The 21,577-nt window shown below is 39.2% G+C and overlaps 1 protein-coding gene across 1 annotated transcript in view; it reads left to right on the plus strand.

The window, feature by feature from the left end:
- Mrc1 (mannose receptor C-type 1) overlaps positions 1-21,577 on the plus strand; it is a 90,994-nt gene that overhangs the window by 31,032 nt on the left and 38,385 nt on the right. The window contains exons 6-10 of the mRNA XM_036186698.1: positions 2,031-2,177; positions 8,062-8,247; positions 12,711-12,868; positions 14,637-14,747; positions 20,565-20,680. Of these exons, the coding sequence (XP_036042591.1) occupies positions 2,031-2,177; positions 8,062-8,247; positions 12,711-12,868; positions 14,637-14,747; positions 20,565-20,680 (718 nt within the window). The remainder of the gene's footprint in view (positions 1-2,030; positions 2,178-8,061; positions 8,248-12,710; positions 12,869-14,636; positions 14,748-20,564; positions 20,681-21,577) is intronic.

The following is a 21,577-nucleotide window of genomic DNA, read 5'->3' on the forward strand; positions in this document are numbered from 1 at the left end:
CAGGGACTTCAACAAAATATTGGTGGCAGAGCACTCACGTGGCATGCACGAGTCTCTGGATCCAATTATCTATCAGTGCTGCAAAAAATGAATATGTATGTGTGTATTGATTATATTTTACTTTGAAATTTTACTCTTCATGTATTCTTTCACTGCCTGATGACCACAGGGCTGTTTTTGAGGCTTTTTTTTAATACTAGAAATCATGACTGATTAATCTACTTCTGAGCCATCCCTAGCCCCATGACTTGAGTCTTGAAATAATAATCTGTTTTATTCTCATTAATGAAGATATCATCTGTCTGCTGTTCTTGTGCTCAAGTGAAGTTGGAGAATCACAGCTGGGCCCAGGAGCTTTAGACAATGCCAATTATTTGTTAGAAGACTATAATTCATTCTCTCTTTAGAGGGTAAAGTCCTGTACAACATAAGGCAGGCCATTTCCTCTATTATTCAATTCGGTACAAAGAGTTTAATATCCAACCCCTTGTTATCTTATATCTCTCTGAGAGAATTTGAGGGTTAACTTAGGGGAAGGCGTAGTAGGAAAGGAAAAATGTTTTCTTATTCCTGGGAAACAGATTCAACACTAAATTACCTTATTAAATAATATGAGAGTTTCTTGAAATTAAAGCTAGAAACATTGTGGAACAATTTAAATTATTTATGTATAAATTACCCAGTCAACTGTTTCAATTAAAGTCTTACTAAATAATGCATCTGTTAAGTTATGTTTGCATTTCAATTAAGAATATTTTATGTGAATGATGAAGAAATATAAATTCAACTATGTAATATTCAAAGATTGGTAAAGACCACTAACTATTATCTCAAGGTTGGCAGTGGTATTGCTTTAATAAATGAGTATATAATGTGATTTAGTAATGAGCAGATTAGTTAAGACTAGTATCTATCAAATGTGCTATTGTCTCTTGGAAGCATTTTTTTCTAATATTAACATCTAATCTTTGAGCTTCACTATTCTGTTAGCTTGGTCATGTTATCAACAGATTCAAAAACAAATTCTTTATACTTATACTAATGGTATTTTCCTTTATGTGGTATTTATACAACCTGCAAAATGTGTCTGTTAAAGACTTCTAAGGGCAGGTGACATGATTTCCTTCTTGGGAGAGTGAAATTCAGGTGTATGATAAACATTTGTGAAAGGTCACAAAATAAAGGTATTAACAGAATGTGTGTAGCTCATTTGTCAGACTTCAGGATTGAGATGAAGTTACTTTTTGGAACACTGGGGTCAAAATGATACAAGAGGATGTAGGGATGGATGCATGTATCCCTTGCAATAGATAAATGTTCTATCAAAGGAAGTAGAGGTGGATGCATGTATCCCTTGCAGTATAAATAAATTATACATCAGAGAATGTAGAAGTGGATACATCTTTTCTTTGCAGTAGATGTCAACCTACTCTGGTTCTTTAACTGGTTTCCTGTATGAAACGGGTAAGAAGATAGCTCCAAAAGTTTTCCTTTAATGGGTTCAACTAAACGCACCAAGAATCTTAGCTCTGGAAGTGTGGCACATTGGCCTTCAGATTGTTTTTCCATTGTGTTTGTCCCTCTCTTTACCTTTCACTTTGGTCTGAAACTGGGGAAGATTAACAGAGGTCATTTGACCTATTTCTTCAGTTAATATGGCCAACTTGGAGTAGCATACATTCTTCACATTCAATCCTTCTCTGTGACACATGATATCATCCATCATCACAACTGTTTAAAGTTTAAGGTCTAATATTATCCATTGTAGGGGTTGGTTATTTCAAGCACTCTACTGTGTAATCAGCATTTTAAGCCTTGGAATAACCGGCAATAAGAAACCAAATAGATACCCACCATGCCTTTTGCTCTGCACTCAGTAAATATTCATTTGTGAATGTGTAGCAAAAGACAGGATGGGGATCCATTGAATCCCAAGGATGACGACATAAGGTGTGGTGGTTGGGGAGGGGGAAGCCATCCACTTAGGAGAACTCCAGTAGTCCCACTTTAACTTTGTAATTTGCTTGAAGGAAGTCCATCATCTGAACCTGGAAAGAGCTGTGTGTCACTAAACCCTGGAAAAAATGCAAAGTGGGAGAATCTGGAATGTGTTCAGAAGCTGGGCTACATTTGTAAAAAGGGCAACAACACTTTGAATCCATTTATTATTCCCTCAGGTAAGTGGATCTCTTTGATAAGAATGTATAAAATATTATAACTTAAAGATAAATGAAACTATAACTCAGTTAAAATTGCATGAAATGGTTCTAGGGAGTTTGTTGGTGTTTATAGGTAAATACAATGACATGTCTTTTAAAGTCCTTTTCTTTGGTGCTACTGTCTCCTAATGTTTCCTGAACACAAAGGAGTGTTGGAACATTGTAAAAAACTTCTGATATAAATAAGAATTTTTATCTTTCTAGCTATGTAAAGTAGGTATTCTTTTCCCATGTTATAAAAGAGGAAAGAGAAATTCATAGGCTATATACTTCCTGTACACCTGACAAAATTGGAATTAAAACTAGAAAATAAATATCTGGAGAGAATGATTTTATTCTGTCCATGCAGATAGGATTGGGTTAAATGTAGCATCTTACATTGAAATCTTTACACAATGGAATAAATGATTCAAAAAACAAACATAGTAACTAATCATTGTATACAGCCTAGGCACCAATAGAACAGTAAATAATGAGTGGTTTTATAATTCTGTAGAAGAATTAGGCAGAAATGGATCATCCTTTCACTGTATTGAAAGACCACCTTCATTTCATCATTACAGCTATTTGGGAGGATGACTTATGCTTTACACGAGTTTGTCTATCTCTCCATCTCTCTTTCGATCTATCATCTATCTATTTATTTATTTTTCTGCTTAGGAAACTTGATGGCCCATGTGGTGATTTGAATAAGAATGGCCCCATAGGCTCTAATTTTTGAATACTTAGTCCCTATAGTTTGTGGAACTGTTTGGGAAGGGTTAGGAAATGTGGCCTTGTTGGAAGAGGTGCCACTGGGGATAGGCTTTGGATTTCAATAGACTGGTGCGATTCCCAGGGTCTCTCTACCTTTTCCGCCCTAAAACAGGGTTTCTCTGTATAACAGCTCTGGCTGTCCTGGAATTCACTCTGTAGACCAGGCTGACCTCTAACTCACAGAGATCTGTCTACTTCCGCCTCCCGAGTGCTGGGATTAAAGGCATGTGCCTCCATGCCTGACTGGATCTCTCTTTCTTTGCTTAATGGCTGTGTCTCAAGATGTGAGCTCTCAGCTCCTACCCCATACCTGCCTTCCTGCTGCCATGATTCCCACATTCGTTATAGATGCTAATCATCTGAAATCATAAGCCCCAAATAGATGCTTTCTTTTCTAAGATGCCTTGGTTATGATATCTTAAGACAACAAAAATAACTAAAACAGCCCACTTTTGACTTTTCTCCCTTGACTCTTGGAAGCAGTTTCATTTATTTGTAAACATGATTGACATGGTTAGCAACTCAAATGCATATAGCGTGATTCCTGGCCAAAAAAAGAAAAAGAAAAAGAAAGAAAGAAAGAAAGAAAGAAAGACAGACAGACAGACAGACAGACAAAGAAAAAGACATTCAAAAGCACTAAATGACCAACAGTGATATCCCCCTGCTACCTCTTTATTTCTGCCATCCAGGCCTGTTTTCTGGAAGATCACTGCTTCCACATGTGCATTTCCTTGCTTGGGTCTTCTGTGGTGGATAGGCAAATGCATTTACAGGGGTTTATTTTTCTGTTTTGTACAAATCACCCTATCCTTTTTTATGTCGATGTCCTCCTCAGGTTTTGTTAGTCAACAGTTTTGTTCATCCTTCCGCTTTGTATGTAAATTGATTCTCATACATTGTATGTATGTGGAGGGGGGGGGGCGCTGGATAATGGGCATTGCATGGAAGATCAGTCCTATGTTAGTAGATTTTGTTTATTTACTTTGTGTGCATGTGCTTGAGGTTAGAGTATAGCTCCCAACTGTTCTGTCCACTTTGTTTGCAACAGAGTCTCTATTGGCTCAGAACTCACCAAGTGGGCTAGGCTGGCTGTCTCGCAAGCCCCAGGGATCTTCCCATCTCCACCTCCCCAGGGCTGGGATTACAAGTACATATATTATATTTCAACATACGATTTGAAGCTCAAACTCAAGTACTCATGCTTACAAAGAGCACTTTCCCAACTGAGCTATCATTCCCCAGCCTTGATGGTTAGTTTGCTTCTAATCTTTTGTGGAGTGGAATAACCTACACATGCCATTTTGCAGACTCCATATTCCTGGAAGTAGATTTGTTACATCTGAGAGTAGGTGTGTTTACAGTTTCAGCAGGTCGAGATACAGACAAGCTCACTGATGGATATGGTGAGGGGACCCTGGTTCATGATTGCTGATGCATGTAGATGGGGTCCCTGCTTCATAATCTCTGATGGATATAGTGGTGGGCTCTGGTTTATAACCTCTGATGGATATGGGTGGAAGCCCCTGGTTCATGGTCTCAGTTCCACTTTACAGACTTTCTAGAGTGACTGTGGACAAACCTGTGATATGTCAGTTGTGCTTTTGACTTGTCTCTTCTACTGCTATTGCAGAAGGCATGGATAAATCTTTTTTTTTTTTTTTAAATGGTTTCATGGTTTTTATGGAGACAGAGTTTCTCTGTATAGCTTTGTGCCTTTCCTGGAAGTCACTCTAGAAAGTCTGTAAAGTGGAACTGAGACCATGGCCTCAAACTCACTGAGATCCGCCTGCCTCTGCCTCCCAAGTGCTGGAATTAAAGGCATGTGCCACCACCGCCCAGCTGGGATGGCTAAATTTTTCTTGGAAGAGATCATATAGTTCTTCAGAGACTTGCAGTTGCCACTTTGGGGAAGTAGAGAAAAGTTATATTTAAGTTTCTTTGGAATGGGAGGCAGAATTCTATGATTTGGCCTTCTTGCTTAATCCACCAGTTTTAAGTTCCTCCTTTGTAAAATACGAATGTGGGTAACTCTTCTTCCTGCAAAATCTGTCATACTATCAAGCTCGTGTTACTAAATCCACGAGTGCCCCCGATTCACTTGTGCAGCTATACCTTACATCTTCATGCTGTCGGGATTGTTCTACTGTATTCCCAAACCCTATAAGCAGAGATTTAAATGTGTAGCATTTTCTAGGTGTGATGGCCCACATCTTTAGTCCCAGCACTCAGGAGGCAGAGGCAGGTGGGTCTCTGAGTTCAAGGACAGCCTGATTTACAGAGTGAGTTCCAGGACAGCCAGGACTACATAGAGGAACACTGGAACCCCCCCCCCCCCCCCCACTCTGCACCTGACTAAATTGCAGCATTCCTAATTGCTGATTGGTGACCCCTCTTGGCAAGAATTCAGCCTAGCACCCTTTAATCCTTACCATACTACCTGTGTGTTCACAGTTCCCACATCTTCAGAGCTATCCCGTGCAGCTTTGTAGCTACTAACCATGGGGTCTTGGCTCAAATGAAATGTGTTAGTGTGACTGCGATATGCTGCAGGTGTAAAAATACACATGGCACTTCCAAAACTTAGCATGGAATAAATGGACAATCTCATTTTAGTTGGTCATGTATCAGAATGACAATATCTGAGATCTACTGGCTAAAATTATAGTATTGACACTGACGCTTCACATTTCTTTTATCGACTATGTCTAGCAGCAAATCTAAAACAAGGCATGTGGCTTACCTTGGTCACGATGCTGTGGGCAGTGCTGGTCCTCCTGAAGAACAGGGGTCCTTTGTGGTGGTTCCAAGGGGCTCCCCTTGATTTCACTTGGGCTGGCTATTTTCTGCTTTCAAACTTTTTGTGAGCTTTGCTCTGCTGGGCATTGAACGCAGAACCTCATGAATGATAGAAAGGATTCCACCGCTGAGCATGAGCCACAGTAAACACATTCTAAAATGCTTTTCAGGCTCATCTGCTCAGTTTGGGAAGCTTCCGGCACCACTTGCCATTTTCCCAGAGAGAAAAATTAAAACATCCCACCAGAGGGCTCCAAAGCCTCACTAACCTTTCAAAATTTTTTTTTTTTTTTTTAACTTTTTGGCAATCCCTGAAAATATCCAGAATTGAAATTGTACTAAAGGATGACAGTTTTTAAATACGAATTTCTGTTTTACAAAGTACCACTTAGGGCATTGCCAATTAGAACTTGCTTGCATTTCACCCCTGCACACAGAGGCTTCAGACACACTCTGCTCTTAAGGACAAATGGGACTCGATTCAAAAAATGACAAAAGAGTGCCTACCTGTCATCTCAGCAGCTGAGAGGCTGAAGCAGGGAAAAGGGAGTTCAAGGTCATCCTGCGTTACTTCGCGAGACCCTAGTTCATATCCCCCCTCCCCTCAAATGAGCAGATAACAAAGGAAGGGACCTGTACCAGGCATTTAGTGAGCAGCACATTTGAGATCACTTAATACCTAGCTTAAATATATAAACCGACCCAACGTCAAGATTGTGTAAGATGGTATCTGTAAAACAGCAAAAAGAAGCTGCTGCATGTCAAATCTAATATTGTCTTCTTTTCCAACCAACATCATTTCACTTACTGTGTGCCAGGGCCCATGCTTGGTTCAAGGGCATCCTTGGAAGAAGAGGGTGTCTTTCCCTTCAGACATCTTCACTATAGCTCCTCCATGGCTCCTTACAGTTAAAGTTTTTGCAACATGTAATTAAGGTTACAACATTTGACCACAGCTTCTCATAGCAACAATGAGATGTTCAACACTGATTTACTTAAATAATAATGATTTTGTGTGGCTTGTTGTCTATAAGTGCAGTGTCTCTGTTCTTTCCTAGTTCAGAACACAGTACATATGGGTAAGTTAGCATTAATGTGGTTTCTGCTTAAAGAAAAATCTGTGTGTCTACTTTGATTCATATGCTGTGACTTGCTTAAAACTCCCTTGTGCACATTCAGGTTTCACCCCAAAAGTTTCTAAACCTAAATTGCTTTCATGGCCATTGTAACAGGTGACACCTTTGGGAGTGAATAAATGGTGCTGAGTCAATTCAGAGGCACAAGTGGCAGGCTTGTGACCCTCATGTCCACACCCTTCCTACTTCCTACTTCAGTACTTTCCTTCACCTGCTTTAGGCGTTTGCTCTTTCTCTAGTGAATGTCAGTCTCCTTAGTGTCCATGGGGACAAAATCTATTTCAATGTTTTAGAGGCTCAATGAATCTCCAGGCTTCCCACAGTTAATGTATCACAGATGTTTAGTTAAGGTTTGATGGTAATAAGGACAGATGAAATTAGATAATCTGTTGTGTAGTCTTCTTGTAAGAACACATTCTAAAAATAGATTTCTCATTTAATTAATTAATTAATTAATTAATTAATTAAGGCCCTGGTGCTTGAACCCAGGTTCTCACATGCAATAACATTGTACTTATTTCATCAGCCCTTGGTTTCATTTTATTCTTATTTTTTTTCAACATAATATTTTTATTGATTATTTGAGAATTTCATACCATGTACCCCAATCACATATGCCTCCCATTCCTCCCGGATCCACCCTTCCATCCTTATGCCCTTCCCAGGAAAAGGAAAAAAAAACACACCAATCCAGTTTGTGTTGTCCATATACTCATGGGAACATGGTCAAACTCCCAGTTGCCAGCCCCTTAAAGATAATTGAGCCCTTCCCCACACCCCATTCCCCACCCAGAGCCACAGCTGGAAGAGCCACATCTCAGCATCTTTATCACAATTTTTAAGGACTCTCTTCAATAGCTTCCAGGATGGCCAAGTGGTCTAAGGTACCAGACTTCATTTTAAAGTAAAAGATTTTTTTTCCCCATCACCCCTTTTAAAATGAAGTAAGCAAAATAGAATATTCCTTTTCCAGATATTTTTTTGTGAATGTGTATGCCATAAAATGAAGAATGTTATCTTTATGTTTACAATTGTGAAGTATTATATAGACATGTAATAAAAATATTTTACATACAGAGTAGTTGAAAACATTGCTGCAAATTTAAATGAACTTCTCTCATATGCTTTCTAAACTTCTTTTTCCTTTCTAGCAAGTGATGTACCTACTGGCTGCCCTAGTCAGTGGTGGCCTTATGCTGGCTACTGCTACAAGATCTATAGGGAAGAGAAGAAGATCCAGAGATACGCCTTGCAAGCCTGTCGGAAGGAAGGAGGTGACCTGGCAAGTATCCACAGCATCGAGGAATTTGACTTCATCTTCTCCCAGCTAGGATATGGTGAGAGAGTTCCCCTTGACACCAACACCGTGTGGCTGCCTCCTTGCCACCCATCTCTAGCAAATATAACCATAAACGTTCAGTCTAATTAATTTAAATTGATAGTCGATTGACAATGTAAATTAAATGATACTTCTGCCAACAAAGATTATATAGTAAATAAGTATATCATTAAGAAATTTAACGTTTTCTCTTTATGGGTAGTTTTCAGTATTATTTCCCCACATATCTGGATTTGGAGATGTCAGTGTTTAACTTGGCCACAGTGTAAAATTTGGAATTGTGTGTGTGTATGTGTGTGTGTGTGTGTTTTGTGTATTTTTGTAAGGCCAATATTATATATAGCTCACAAGAAATGTCCGTAAATGAACCATCTCACACTTGGGATTTTCTTTTCTATACTGGGGTGTCTCACAGAGTAAGAAGTGAATGACCATGATGACCATGAGAGGTGCTATACTAAACCATTGAGAGAGATTTAGGTATCAATTCTAGGCACATAGTTGTAAGGCCATATAGAGAATGTACAAAACCAGAAATAAGATACTAGATGAGCCAAATGACCTGGGAGCACTTCTGAAGAGAAGCAGGATAAGAGACAGAAGGACAGGCCCTCAGCAGGCCCTGCTGATTAAATGATGCTCATTTTCATCTCTCACTGATGCAGGGTGGGAGGGGGTGATGAGCAGCTGCAGCTGTTGCTAATTTCCACCCAGCAAAACCAAGAGGAAATGGATGATGGTGATGGAGGGCCTTGCTTCCTGGTGCTTATTTCCTGAAAAGTTACCAGGGTGCAGGGGAAGAAAAGGCATTTAGCAAATACATGAGGGGGAAAAAGACAGGAGGAACAGAAAAGGATGTCAAAAGCTTGCAGATGCTATTGTTCCTAGTGTTAGGTCCCGTGGAAACCATTTGTCTCTGAGGACCTGACTGAGTGTGGTCTTTGTTAAATAAGAAACAGAGCCAAATACAGAGTTAAAATCCAAGAGGTCAGAGCAATAGCTGAGAGCTGAAAACCTTACCCTTCACTGCTGCTCTGTTTTTCCTCTCTGCAAGGGACCTACTTCCTGTGTCCTGTCTTTTTTATAGACTTTCTGTTCTACCTTCTCATTGGTTGTAAACCCAACCACATGACCTCCTCGACACTGCCTGTTTGTACTGACCTCCAGGTCTTCTATGGTTGGTGTTGAGATTAAAGGTGTGTGTCACCATGCTGGCTGTGTCCTTGAACACACAGAGATCTGCCTAGCTCTACCTGCAAAGTGCTGGGATTAAAGGCGTGCACCACTACCGCCCAGCTTCTGCTATGGCTTGCTCTGACCCCAAAGCAACTTTATTAATATACAAATAAAATCACATTTCAGTACAAATAAAATATCACCATATCGTTTGTAGCATAAGGAGGATTCCCAGAATGAGCATAAAACCTGATGCTTCTTATGCTTCTCTTTGGCTCTTTTTCTTCTGGTTGCTTGTTTATTTTGTCCCATTCAGGTTTGTTTGTTTTTGTTTTATTATTATTCTTTAAATGCCTGTTTGTTTCCTAAAAATAAAGAAATAAAACCAAGGTGTGGTGGCCTTCCTGTAACCCTGGTGGTGGGCAGATGTAGACATGCCAATCCCTGACAATCAGTCAGCCCAGTCTACTTGGCAAGTTAGTTGATGGAGCCTGAGGAAGGACGCCTGAGGTTGTCTGTCCTCTAGCTCCTACATTCACATTTGCATGTTTGTATACCGCCCCCATACATAAAATAGCCCCTTTATCATGTAAACAATGTCTTAATTATTCTGTGCTCACCTAGCATGGGAAACTCAGATTAAGTGATGGGATTATAATAACAATGAGAGTATCTAAGTAACAGTCACTTAAGTTTATCATGACCTGTTGGGAAGCTCACAAATGGACCAGTGTTGGAAGCAGGTTAGTTAAGATGTAAAGGACTGTCAGTCCTACTCAGTATGGCGTGATCTAGCTACAGCAGAACCATGTATTTTTATTGCCATAGTTATCTAGGGAAGATGGATGACCAAGGTTTCATCTCAAATCAGCTCAAGGATAAATGAATGTGTTAGAGAGCTTTACCTTGTAAGAGGGAGTTATGGGGACCAGAGAGATGACTCGGCTGTTAAAAGCAGCTGTTACTCTGGCAGAGGACCTGAGTTCCCAGAAAGCAGCTCACAACTGTTTGTAATCCCAGATCCAGAGAATCTAATGCCTTTTTCTGCCCTTAGTGGGTCCTGTATGCACCTGCTACACAGACATACATGCAGCCAAAACACTCATTCACATAAAAGGAAAATAAATACATCAAAGAAAGAAGTTACTAAAAACAAAGTACTTAAACTATATCATTTATGCTATTTCAGATATTATTTCCTTATTTAACAGAATGAAATAGTCTTAATAAAAGTTAGGTTATAGAGTATTCAGATTATTGCAACTAAATAAAAACTTTTCAAAACTTTTTGTTTTGTTAGTTTAGATAGAAACTCTCACTAGTCATGTTAGATATTAGTCATGGAAATAAAGTAAGTAGACAATCTGGAGCCCAAGCATACAAGGTATGAATACCAGTTCAGTTCATACAATTTCTTTAACTGATCTGTGAAAATTGATTTAACTTGAAATGAATATCCGTCTCTCTCTCTCTCTCTCTCTCTCTCTCTCTCTCTCTCTCTCTGTCTGTCTCTCTCTCTGTGTATATGTGTTTTTGTAGAATATTAGTAGAATTGTAAATAATTGAAAACAGTTTAGTAAGAAAAATGTATATGGGGATACCATAATAAAGCTCGATTCTTTGTAAACTAATTAAAACAAATATACATAGAACACTCTTACATGTAATTGTGTAGTTTTACATTGGTCTTCATCCTAAAGATCTTGAGGGTACATGACCTCTTTTTGAAGCTATGTCTGTTACTCCGAAGCGCCTGACTGCCAACTCAAATGAAAGGAAGAGGGGCCCATCCTGGCGCTATCCCCATGCTTCAGGATGCTGGAAACATCTGCTAGAGCTGGCAAAAGGCCATTTAAAGACTTCTCCAAAAGTTGATTGACAACATTCAGGAGGAAGAAAATCCGCCACTTAGGGAAATTCTTATAGGATGTTTTCTTCCTTTTCTACCAAGCATCGTCTTTATAACCCTTTGAAGTCACTGTCTTTTAACATTCAAATATTGGAATCAGCGTTAAGTAAATGCCATTCCCAGTTAAGCAAATTAAACAGATATTGAACTGTATTGCATCTAATTTTTAAATTTGGGAATATTTGTTTTGTAGCCTGATCTCTTCAATCACTACACCTTTGTTCCCTTATTGGTGTGACATTTATATCTTAGGCATGTTACTGCTCACAGAGTTAATGATGCCCTCCAGAGAACGTCAAGATAAAGTGATCATATTTTAGATCTTTGTTTTGTTGTGAGTTTAGTCTGAATTTTTAGTTTTGCTAGTATTGTATAACATTTTATAGTGAAAATTATCAAATATGTTTTTATTTATGTGAATCAGTGCCAAATGTCAGTTGGCAGCCTATCTCTTTAGTATTTTATTTTATATGTATGTGTATTTTTGCTTGCATGTGTGCCTGTGTACCACTTATACCTGCAGAGGCCAGAAAAGAAAATCAGATCCCCTGGAACTGGGGTGATAGCCAGTTATGAGTCAAGTCACTATGTATGTGCTCAGAACTGAACCAGGGTCCCCTGTAAGAGCAAGTACTGTTAACCACTGAGCCATCTCTCCAGAACTCCAGAGGGATGCTGGGAATTGAACCTGGGTCCTCTGGAAGATTAGCCAGTTCTCTTAACCACTAAGTCATTTCTCCTTCCCTATTTCCTTAGTGTAAATTTCTATCACTGTCTAGGTAATTTTCACTTGAAATTCAGTGATTAAACTTTAACAGAAGTACTTATAATGAATGTTATTAATAGTAGCATCAAATAAACTAGGAGTGACTGAAAATTTATCCTAAAGTATTCAAAAGGTTTAGTAATAAGTAAGTGATAATCAAGTTTAGTGATATGTATATATCATCTCTCTCTCTCTCTCTCTCTCTCTCTCTCTATATATATATATATATATATATATATATATCTCCACACATGATACTGTATATACATCATGATACATGATACTGTAGTTCCAAAATATAACAATAATATAGCTTTACAAGGTTGAGGGTTGAGGTTGCTCATTTCATTTTTACAACTCCCATAAAATATATTATTATAACTAAAAATACAATCACATTTACAATGGAAAGAAAACATTGAAAAAAACTAAAATTGACCTCATGATATGTAGTCAATATATATCTATTGCATGTAGAGGATTATTTATTATGATGGTTCTATAAGACCAAGGGAGCACCGCTGAGTGGACAAGCCTAATGCCCTCTTTTCTGATACCCTTCTGACCTTGGAAAGTGATAAACTCCTTGGGTGTTTTTCTTCCTGTATAGAGCCACATGATGAGCTGTGGATTGGTTTAAATGACATCAAGGTTCAAATGTACTTTGAGTGGAGCGATGGGACCCCAGTGACATTTACCAAATGGCTTCGTGGAGAACCGAGCCATGAGAACAACAGGCAGGAGGACTGCGTGGTGATGAAGGGCAAGGTGAGGTGCTCTGCTGAGGCCTGATGATGGCGTTGGGAGCCTCTTTTCTCTACCTTGATTGTTATCTGTTGGGAATGCTTCTGTTGTTGATATAGATTCAAGCTGCACAATTCAGATTCAGTTTCTTGAGTGTCTCACAACTGTCTAGCAAAGTCAAGAAGACCACAAGATAAATGATGCACAACAGTGCTTCTGAACGTGAGGGCTGCGACTCCCTTGGGGGTCAAATGACCTTTTCACAGGGTTACCTAAGAGCATCAGAAAACACAGATATTTACATTACACTTCATAACCGTAGCAAAATTATAGCTATGAAGTAGCAATGAAAATAATTTTATGGTTGGGGTCACCACAGCATGAGGATCTGTATTAAAAGGTTGCAGCATTAGAAAGGTTGGGAACCACTGGGCTAAAAGGTAGCATTAACTAATAACTAAAACTGTCTCTCTGCTAAATTCTGAAGTATATACATACATGTTCACATGTTGTGTATGTGTATACAGTACTATTTAGAACATGGTATATACATTTATATACATACATTTATATGTATGTAGACAATTTGATCCAATAATTCAGAGCTTTTCTTATTCCTTCAACTGGTTGCTCTGAGTAGAAAATGTAGACCTAGTTGACCCTATTTTGAGTCTCACCCTAAAATCTGTAGCTGAGGAGCCACATTTGATTTTTCAGATTACACGTAGGCTTTGTATTAAATGATTCACTCCATGTTTTAGATGTGATTGCAGTAATCAATAAATATCTATCTATTTTGCTAATAGATGAAAGCTATGGGCCTTTCTGCATAACTTCCTTCCTCATTTGCCTAGAGGATAATAATTGTATGCATCTCACAGTGGAAATGAAGACGGAAAAGGTTTATACATATGTTATGCACAGGTCCTGGCCCAAGTGTGTCCTTAATAAATATTACCTACTATTTTTATTATTTAAAAATATTATAATTAATTGGAATCCTGAGAACAGAATAGATGTGATGTGCTCAGAGCAGATGGAAGAAGCCAGAGAGTAACATTCTGGAGTTAGAGGGAGATGGTGGGTAAGAGAGGAAGCCTCGAGGCTCGAGAAATAAGAGTATTATTGTCTTAAAAGTAGAAGAACAATCTGCAGTTTATAAATGTTGCTCTGGCTGTAGGGTCAGAAACTCGGTTGTAGTGAATTAGAGATAAGGAATTAAAGAAGTACAATATATAAAAATCATCAAAATATTTATCAGTAAAGGGAAACAAGGAGATCTTAACTTGGTGTGTCTAAGGAAGTAGGAAAGGTAGAATCTTAAACAAGGTGCAAGGTTGATCTCCCAGGCCCTTCATCCACCAGGGAGAAGGAAGGAAGAACTGCTGTGATTTCAGGTTTGCTTGTAAGTTTGGTTTGTCGGGCAGGAAGTTTTCTTGCATGCCTTGCATGTACTGGGTTAACTTGAAGACCAACGAGGAGGCTACATACAAATCATCACTGAACACCATGCTTTAGGGACCTGAAAGCATTTAAATTTTTTCTTCAGCTCCCACCACAGAGTGGATTTAAGTGTTCAAGATGAAGAATCATATTAGAACAAAATCTCTTTACATCTGTGTAGTTAGAGCCAAATATGGTGCTTACATGTAAGACATGAATTTGCCATTTGTGTGTAGATGCTAACTTCTACTTGCTAGCTTGCATGTGGCCCGGATTTCAGTACCAGAAAGTAACAAATGTAGCAAGGTCCTGAAACAGACAAAGGTTTCTTTTTCTATTTGCTCTGTAGGATGCGTACTGGGCAGACAGAGCCTGTGAGCAACCACTTGGTTACATCTGTAAGATGGCATCCCAAGCCCATGCTCCAGCACCAGCCGAGGCAGAAAGAGGCTGCCGGAAAGTGAGTACAGACTGCGCACAGTGATTGACGATTGCCATTTGATACAACGGGCTTTATTTTGTATGAGGCAGTGCTTCCTTGTCATCAAAGACCAACGTTTCAGCTGTAAATATTCAGTGTCTTACTGTGTCTGATGCCCCATCCTTCTTGAAGTTTCCTTGGGCAGTCTCTGATTAATAGGAAGGTGCTCTTACTCCCTGGCCCCATCCAGAATGTCCTGAAAGGGAATAAAATGAAGCACTTAAAAGAGCCTGGGGTGGGTGATGAAGACAGGTTGCATGAGAAAGTGCTATGCTATGTGTAGTCTGTGATCCTATGGGCAGTTAACATTTCCAGTGAATAATCTTGAATGCCGACATGCTGATAGCAAGTTGTACTTGGCCACTTTCCTACTTAAAGTGTTTTGATGAGTTTCTTGGGGGGCGGTGTGTGTGGAGCTTTTCAGGATACCACTACAGTAAGAGGCAGGGCACCTAGTCTCCAACTTGTGATGAGTAACTGGATTAAATAAAACCCACAAGCCCATGGTGTCTGTGCCTCACCTGCATGCACACATTCCATCTTAAACACACACACACACACACACACACACACACACACACACACACACGGGGGAGGGGGGGTGTGAGACAGAGAGAAGAGAGGCAGAACATAAGGCAGAGGCAGACACAGAGACCAAGAGAGTTCTAGGTGGCTGAAATAAATCATCTTGCAAATGATTTCTAAAGCATAAGGAAACTACAGATATAGTTTTGTAGGCTTATGGTTATTATTTTCCTGTCTGCTGAGTAGCTCATCTTCCTTTTTTGCCCTTTCTCACTTCTCCTGAACTAAAGGCAAAGTGGGAACTAATGGTCTTTTTAAGAGTGCTCTGCTGTGGTCACATGACCTGATAGGAAACACCACAAGACAAGAATTTATAACATATAATTTGGTATAGGACAAATAAGCTATAACGAAAAACAAAGCAATTAGCAGAAAGAAAAATCACAGCATGGGAGAGATGTATGAAGGGTCTTAACAATGGTCAAAATTCCTCCTAATTTTCCATTCCAGAAACTTTAGCCAGAGAAGTTATAAAAATTTCTTTGTTTTTTTGTTTTGTGTATATGCTCATGTGGATGCACATGTGAGTGCTGGTGTTTGTACTGTCTTGTGTACACATGTGTGTATGGAGGCCAGAGATCAACTTTGGGTGTCATTCCTCAAGTACTGTGTACAACCCCCTTCCCCTCAACTCCCGTGTGTGTGTGTGTGTGTGTGTGTGTGTGTGTGTGTGTGTGTGTGTATGTATGTTTAAGATGGAATCTCTTACTGCCTTGAAGCTAGCCGAGCAGTAGGACTAGGCTGGCTAGCCAGTGAGTTCCAGGGATCCACCTGTCTCCTCTACTGTCCCGGCGCTGGGATTACAGCCATATCCCAAGCTTAGATATTATGTGGGTTTGGGGGATGAACTCAGGTCTTCATGCTTGCCAAGCACTTTACCAGCTGACCTATCTCACCCAACAGATGCACCAACAGAGGCAAGGCTAGCATCCAGACCCAATGCACTTTGTTTCATTACCAGCACACAAATCATACACACATGTAAGAGATCATATGGCATTGTCATTTTCTTACATAATAAACACATTACTTCTATATAACTAATATTTTATACACATTTCCTACCAGTTGTCACATATGTACAATCTGATAGTCCAATTTAATCATTAGATGATAATAAGAAAGTAAGGAAATAATTTATCAAGTACAGTTATTCTTAGGTTCTAATGAATATACAGGAAACCTATTTTAGTCTTATTTAGAAAGAACAGGAACCTGGTGCTCAGAGAAATCCATGTGGCCAAATTCAACGTTGATGGCACTGAGTCAACTCTTTGCAATATTCTTTAAAAATTGCATGTAATAAAACATATGTCATAGCTTGAGATAGAATATTTGAATGCATGTCTAAAACCAATTTGTTAGGGAAGGAAGCAGGGAGGGCAATGGTTACTGCAATGCAAAGAATGTATACTGTAGGATTCTCTAGCTCATCAGAGTTGTAGAGATGCTCAAAATATTGAGAACAGTCTGACTTACTGGACCCAAAGTCTATTTCTCACTTCAATTTACAATTTCTTAATACACTTTGGCCTGCCTGCACTGGAAACATCACTATATCATGAACTGTTGATAAAATTGTGAAGGTGCCATGACAAAATTATTAAAATTATGTACTTTTATGTCATGGAATAAAAAGGGAAAAAGAAAACACTGGCCATGAATAGTGACTTCCTCAAGATGCTAGGAAGATTATGGGGGAGTTATAAATAAAGCTCATTTTGTACGTGGACATGCATGATTTACAGGCTTCTTTCTGAGAGTTGAAAACTAGAAGCCCATTACACTAGTCTGAAGTTCCACTTTCTTTTTCATTTCTGGGGTACATGAATGTGTGCATATGTATGTGTGCACATGTTTGTGTACACATGTATATGCAACTGGAGGCTATTCAACAACCTATGACATCATTAATGAGGAGGTTTCCCACACTGTTTTGTTTTTTTGTTGTTGTTGTTGTTCGCTTGTTTTATTTTTTAATTTTTTCTTTTATTGAAAACAGATTCTTTTCTCATACAGTTTCCCCTCTCTCAACCCCTCCCAGATCTTCTCCACCCCCGTCCCCATCCGGATCCACTTCATTTACAGGCTTTGAAGAGATAACAACCAAACATGACACAACACAATACAATAATGGAGCAAAATTATCCTATCAAAGATGGACAGGGCAAACCAACAGAAGGGAATGAGTCCCACAAGCAAGCACAAGAATCAGAGCCCCACTCTTTCACAAACTCCGGGGTCCCATAAAAACACTAAGCTAAAAGTTATTCGCAGAGCTCCTGGTGCAGACCCATGCAGGCCCTGACCTTGCTGCTTCAGTCTCTGTGAGTTCATATTTGCCTTGCTTAGTTAAGTCAAAGGCTTTGTTCTCCTGGTGTCCTCCACTCCCCCTGGCTCTTACACTCTTTCTGCCTCCTCCTCTGTGGGGTTCCCTGAGCTCAAAGGGGAAAGATTTGATGGAGAACTCCAATTTAGACTCTCTCTCTGTATAATGTCCGCTGGGGGTCTCTGCATCTGTTCTCATCTGCTGCCAGAGGAGGCTTCTCTGATAATGACCCCACATTGTTTCTTGAGACAAGTTCTCTCCCTGGCCTGGAGCTCACCAAACAGGCTAGAGTGACTGGTTAACACCAGGGTCCCACCTGTTTCCTCCTGTCCAGTGCCGTGATTAGGAGACCTGTCTTTTGTTCTAGGGGATTGAACTCAAGTCCTTGTGTTTACTGTGCCAGCTGAGCTATCTCACCAGCCTCAGGGGATTCCACTTTCTATTCTATGCTTCCAGAGTGGAAAATGCTAAACAAAGAAGTTAACACAGTGATTCTGAACAACTTTGGAGCCTGACTTATAAATGCATTACCAGGATTTTCACACAGGAGAGTTAATGAATCTGGCGTGAAAATGCATGTGTTTTAAATGCTAATAGGAAAGAAAGGCTGAACTGAGACCAAGGATCAACCACTGCTTAAAACCCTGCTTTTATTATGATGTAATCCCAAGTGTATTTTATTCCTATTATGATTTCTTTGACTCATTTATTGTTGTTGTTATTGTGTGGAACTCTTCATTTTGAGGACTTTACCTTTCCATTCTTGAGAAGTATGTCACTCACTTATTTTACTCACTGAACTTCTGGGACATGTTTTGGGTAGGTTTTCAATCTCCTAGTATCTATTTCTTTTTTCTTTGTCTCGCATGTGTATGCAGTGCACATGCATGTGTATATGCCTGTTCACATGTGTGTAGGTGTATGAGTGTTCGTGTGTGTGTGTGTGTGTGTGTGTGTGTGTGTGTGCGCGCGTGCGCGCGCATGAGTGTGTACATATGTGTGTCCTAATTAATGCTGGGTGTTGCCTTTGCCCATTTTTGCTTGCAGAGGTAGGGTCTCTCACTGAGTCTGGAGCTTGCTAATTCTTGCTACTCCAGCTGGTCCTCTTGTCCTGGGGCTTGTCTGTCTCTGCCTTTTGAGTGTTGGCATTACAGGTAGGTGTCACGTTTGCCTGGCTTTTACATGGGTCCTGGGGATTTGAACTATAGTCCTCACATCTGCTCAGCAAGTACATTATCCCTAGTATTAGTGTTTATATTTTACTATGAATATATTTTAAGCTTCTTTTTATCTTCCCATCCCTCTATCCAATTTACTAATTCTCTCTGAAACTCTATTTACTATACTTAATCTGATTATTGTATTTTTAACTTCATTTCTATATTTTTTCAATTCCAAAAGTTCTGTTTTGGTTTAAACCTCTCATATTTTGATCTTTATTATTTCTTTGGTTGTTAAATCATCTCAAACATGATTATTTGTATAATACAGTTTTCTGATTGTTCTATTATGTGAATGCAGTGATTCTTACCTAAAACAAGACATTTTCTCACATGGTTTATAATTTTTGCTTATTAGTTAGTTGCTGCATTTCTCTCCTCTCATAGGGGCTCACACCCTCCATGGCTTGGTGTGTGGAAAATTCTCTATTGTGTAGTTTTATATTCTTCTTAGACTGTCTAAGAGAATCTCTTTGTGGAGACCAAATATTACTTTGTTATTTGGTCATGGATTCTCACACAATGTCTACAGACAAAGTTGGAACTGGACCCTATCTGTAGTGCAGTCTTAGGAATTTATTAATTGATTTTTGCAGTCTTGGACTTAAAAACCACATCCTTGAAAACACTAAGCAATTACTCTACTACTGAGATACATTCTCCTACCTTTGGTTTTTTGACAAGGGCCTGCTATCTTTAGCCTAAGCTGATGTCTAACTTCCAAGTCTCCCAAGTACTGGCATTACAGGCATACCTGATGGCATTTATTTTGAAACTTAAGACTCTTTTCTGGTATCTAACACCCCAAGCAGATAACAGGCCTCTTAACCTGGAGTTATGTGGCTAGAAATTTCTATTTCTCTTGCCATAGAAGAAGGTCAAACACTGTGCTCTGTGTGGATGGGAGGACCCTGCCCTAAGACCTTAGTCTGTGTTTGATACACTACTAGCTACCTACAGCTTAACTTTCAACTTAAGGGTTTTTTTATTCTCTCTCTGTCTCTCTGTATCTATCTATCTATCTATCTATCTGTCTATCTATCTGTCTGTCTGTCTGTCTGTCTATCTATCTATCTATCTATCTATCTATCTATCTATTTTATAACTGGAAAGTTCCTCTCTTCCTCTCAAACTCTTGCTGGAAATTTACAATTTTATTTGCATGATTTTATGTAGTACTTTGTGTATCTGAAGTGTGGGAAAGTAAAGTCATTAAGTTGTGTTGTCTGCGACTTGATGCCCATTCTCCAATGGCCAGGCAGCACGGTTTTATGTTCACCATCTACCTTTGACATCAGTAGCATCTAAGGTTACAATTCCTCAGTTATTTTCTGGGATTAGCTCATGTGAAATGAATCCTGAGCTTTATCATTTAGTGTCTTCAGGAATCCTTTCATAAGCAGTGTTCTTTGGAGGAGGCATTAGAATGCAAGAGGCTAGTCTTCCCTTCATTTAGTGCCATTATTTGTTAGTGAGGAACAATGTTGTACTGTTCTCTTTATTCACATGCACAAACAATTTATCTTGCATTTAATGTTGTTCTGATATGTGTTCTTTAGACATTGCTGTTTATCAACTCATGAAGGAATCATTTAAAAAATATTCCCTAATAAATATGCCTGACAATTATCTCATGTTTTTATTACTTGATGACATTCATAGGGCTGGAAAAGGCATGGTTTTTACTGCTACTTCATTGGACACACCCCTGCAACATTTGCTGATGCAAACCAGACATGCACAAATGAGAAAGCTTATTTAACAACGGTTGAAGACAGGTATGTAACCATTTTTAATCCATTCTAAGATATGTCAAATAGTGAAAAGTATTCAAAAAGATCTAAGTATTAATTAACATGTTATAAATTTTGAAGTACATTGTATATAATCTTGATCATGCATTACAAAGGTGGAGATGTCTAAAATACGCTTGTTTGTAAGCTTTATTGAAAACATTATATAAAACTACTTTGTCACCTTTATGCATCTATTTTACTTAAAACATTATTTTTAAGAAAGAGTCTTACTGTGTAGCCCTGGCTGGCCTGAATTTGCTATATAGATTAGACTGGCCTTGAACTCATATCTGGGATTAACGGAGTGAGCCGTCATGATCAGCATCAGTTTATGACGAATCTACTGGATGTATGTTGCAGATCTAGTGTTTTCTAATCTGTTAGTTGTCAACATTTTAAAGCAAAAAATGTAAAATTTGCCCACCTAACACCCTGTTCTGTACCTTTACCACTCACTCTCTGGAAGAGAAGCATGGAGAAGACTGACTGAGGAGAGGCCAGCTCACATGCATGCTTTCCTCACACACACACACACACACACACACACACACACACACACACTCACAACTCCATCAGTTCTGTGATCTCAAAGGTGTCAAGACTTCCTACACCCTCCAGCAAGCAACTCTTCAGTGACCCCAGCCCAGGGTCCCCTAATATAAATTCAATTCCTACACTATCTGCTTGGCAATGTCAACAGGCCAAGGGTTCAGTCCTCCAGGCTGTACCTTACCGTGTCAGGTCCAGGCCACAAGCCCTAAACTGTTTGCCTGCATTTCTGAATGACCAGCTATAGAAAGGCATCTTATAACCCCAGGCTGAGTTCCATTCATTTGCTTGAACACTCTGGGAAGCCCTTAAATTTCCTGATTCACTTGA

Source organism: Onychomys torridus, chromosome 5, assembly GCF_903995425.1.
Source record: "Onychomys torridus chromosome 5, mOncTor1.1, whole genome shotgun sequence".
NCBI classification, from domain to species: Eukaryota; Metazoa; Chordata; class Mammalia; order Rodentia; family Cricetidae; genus Onychomys; species Onychomys torridus.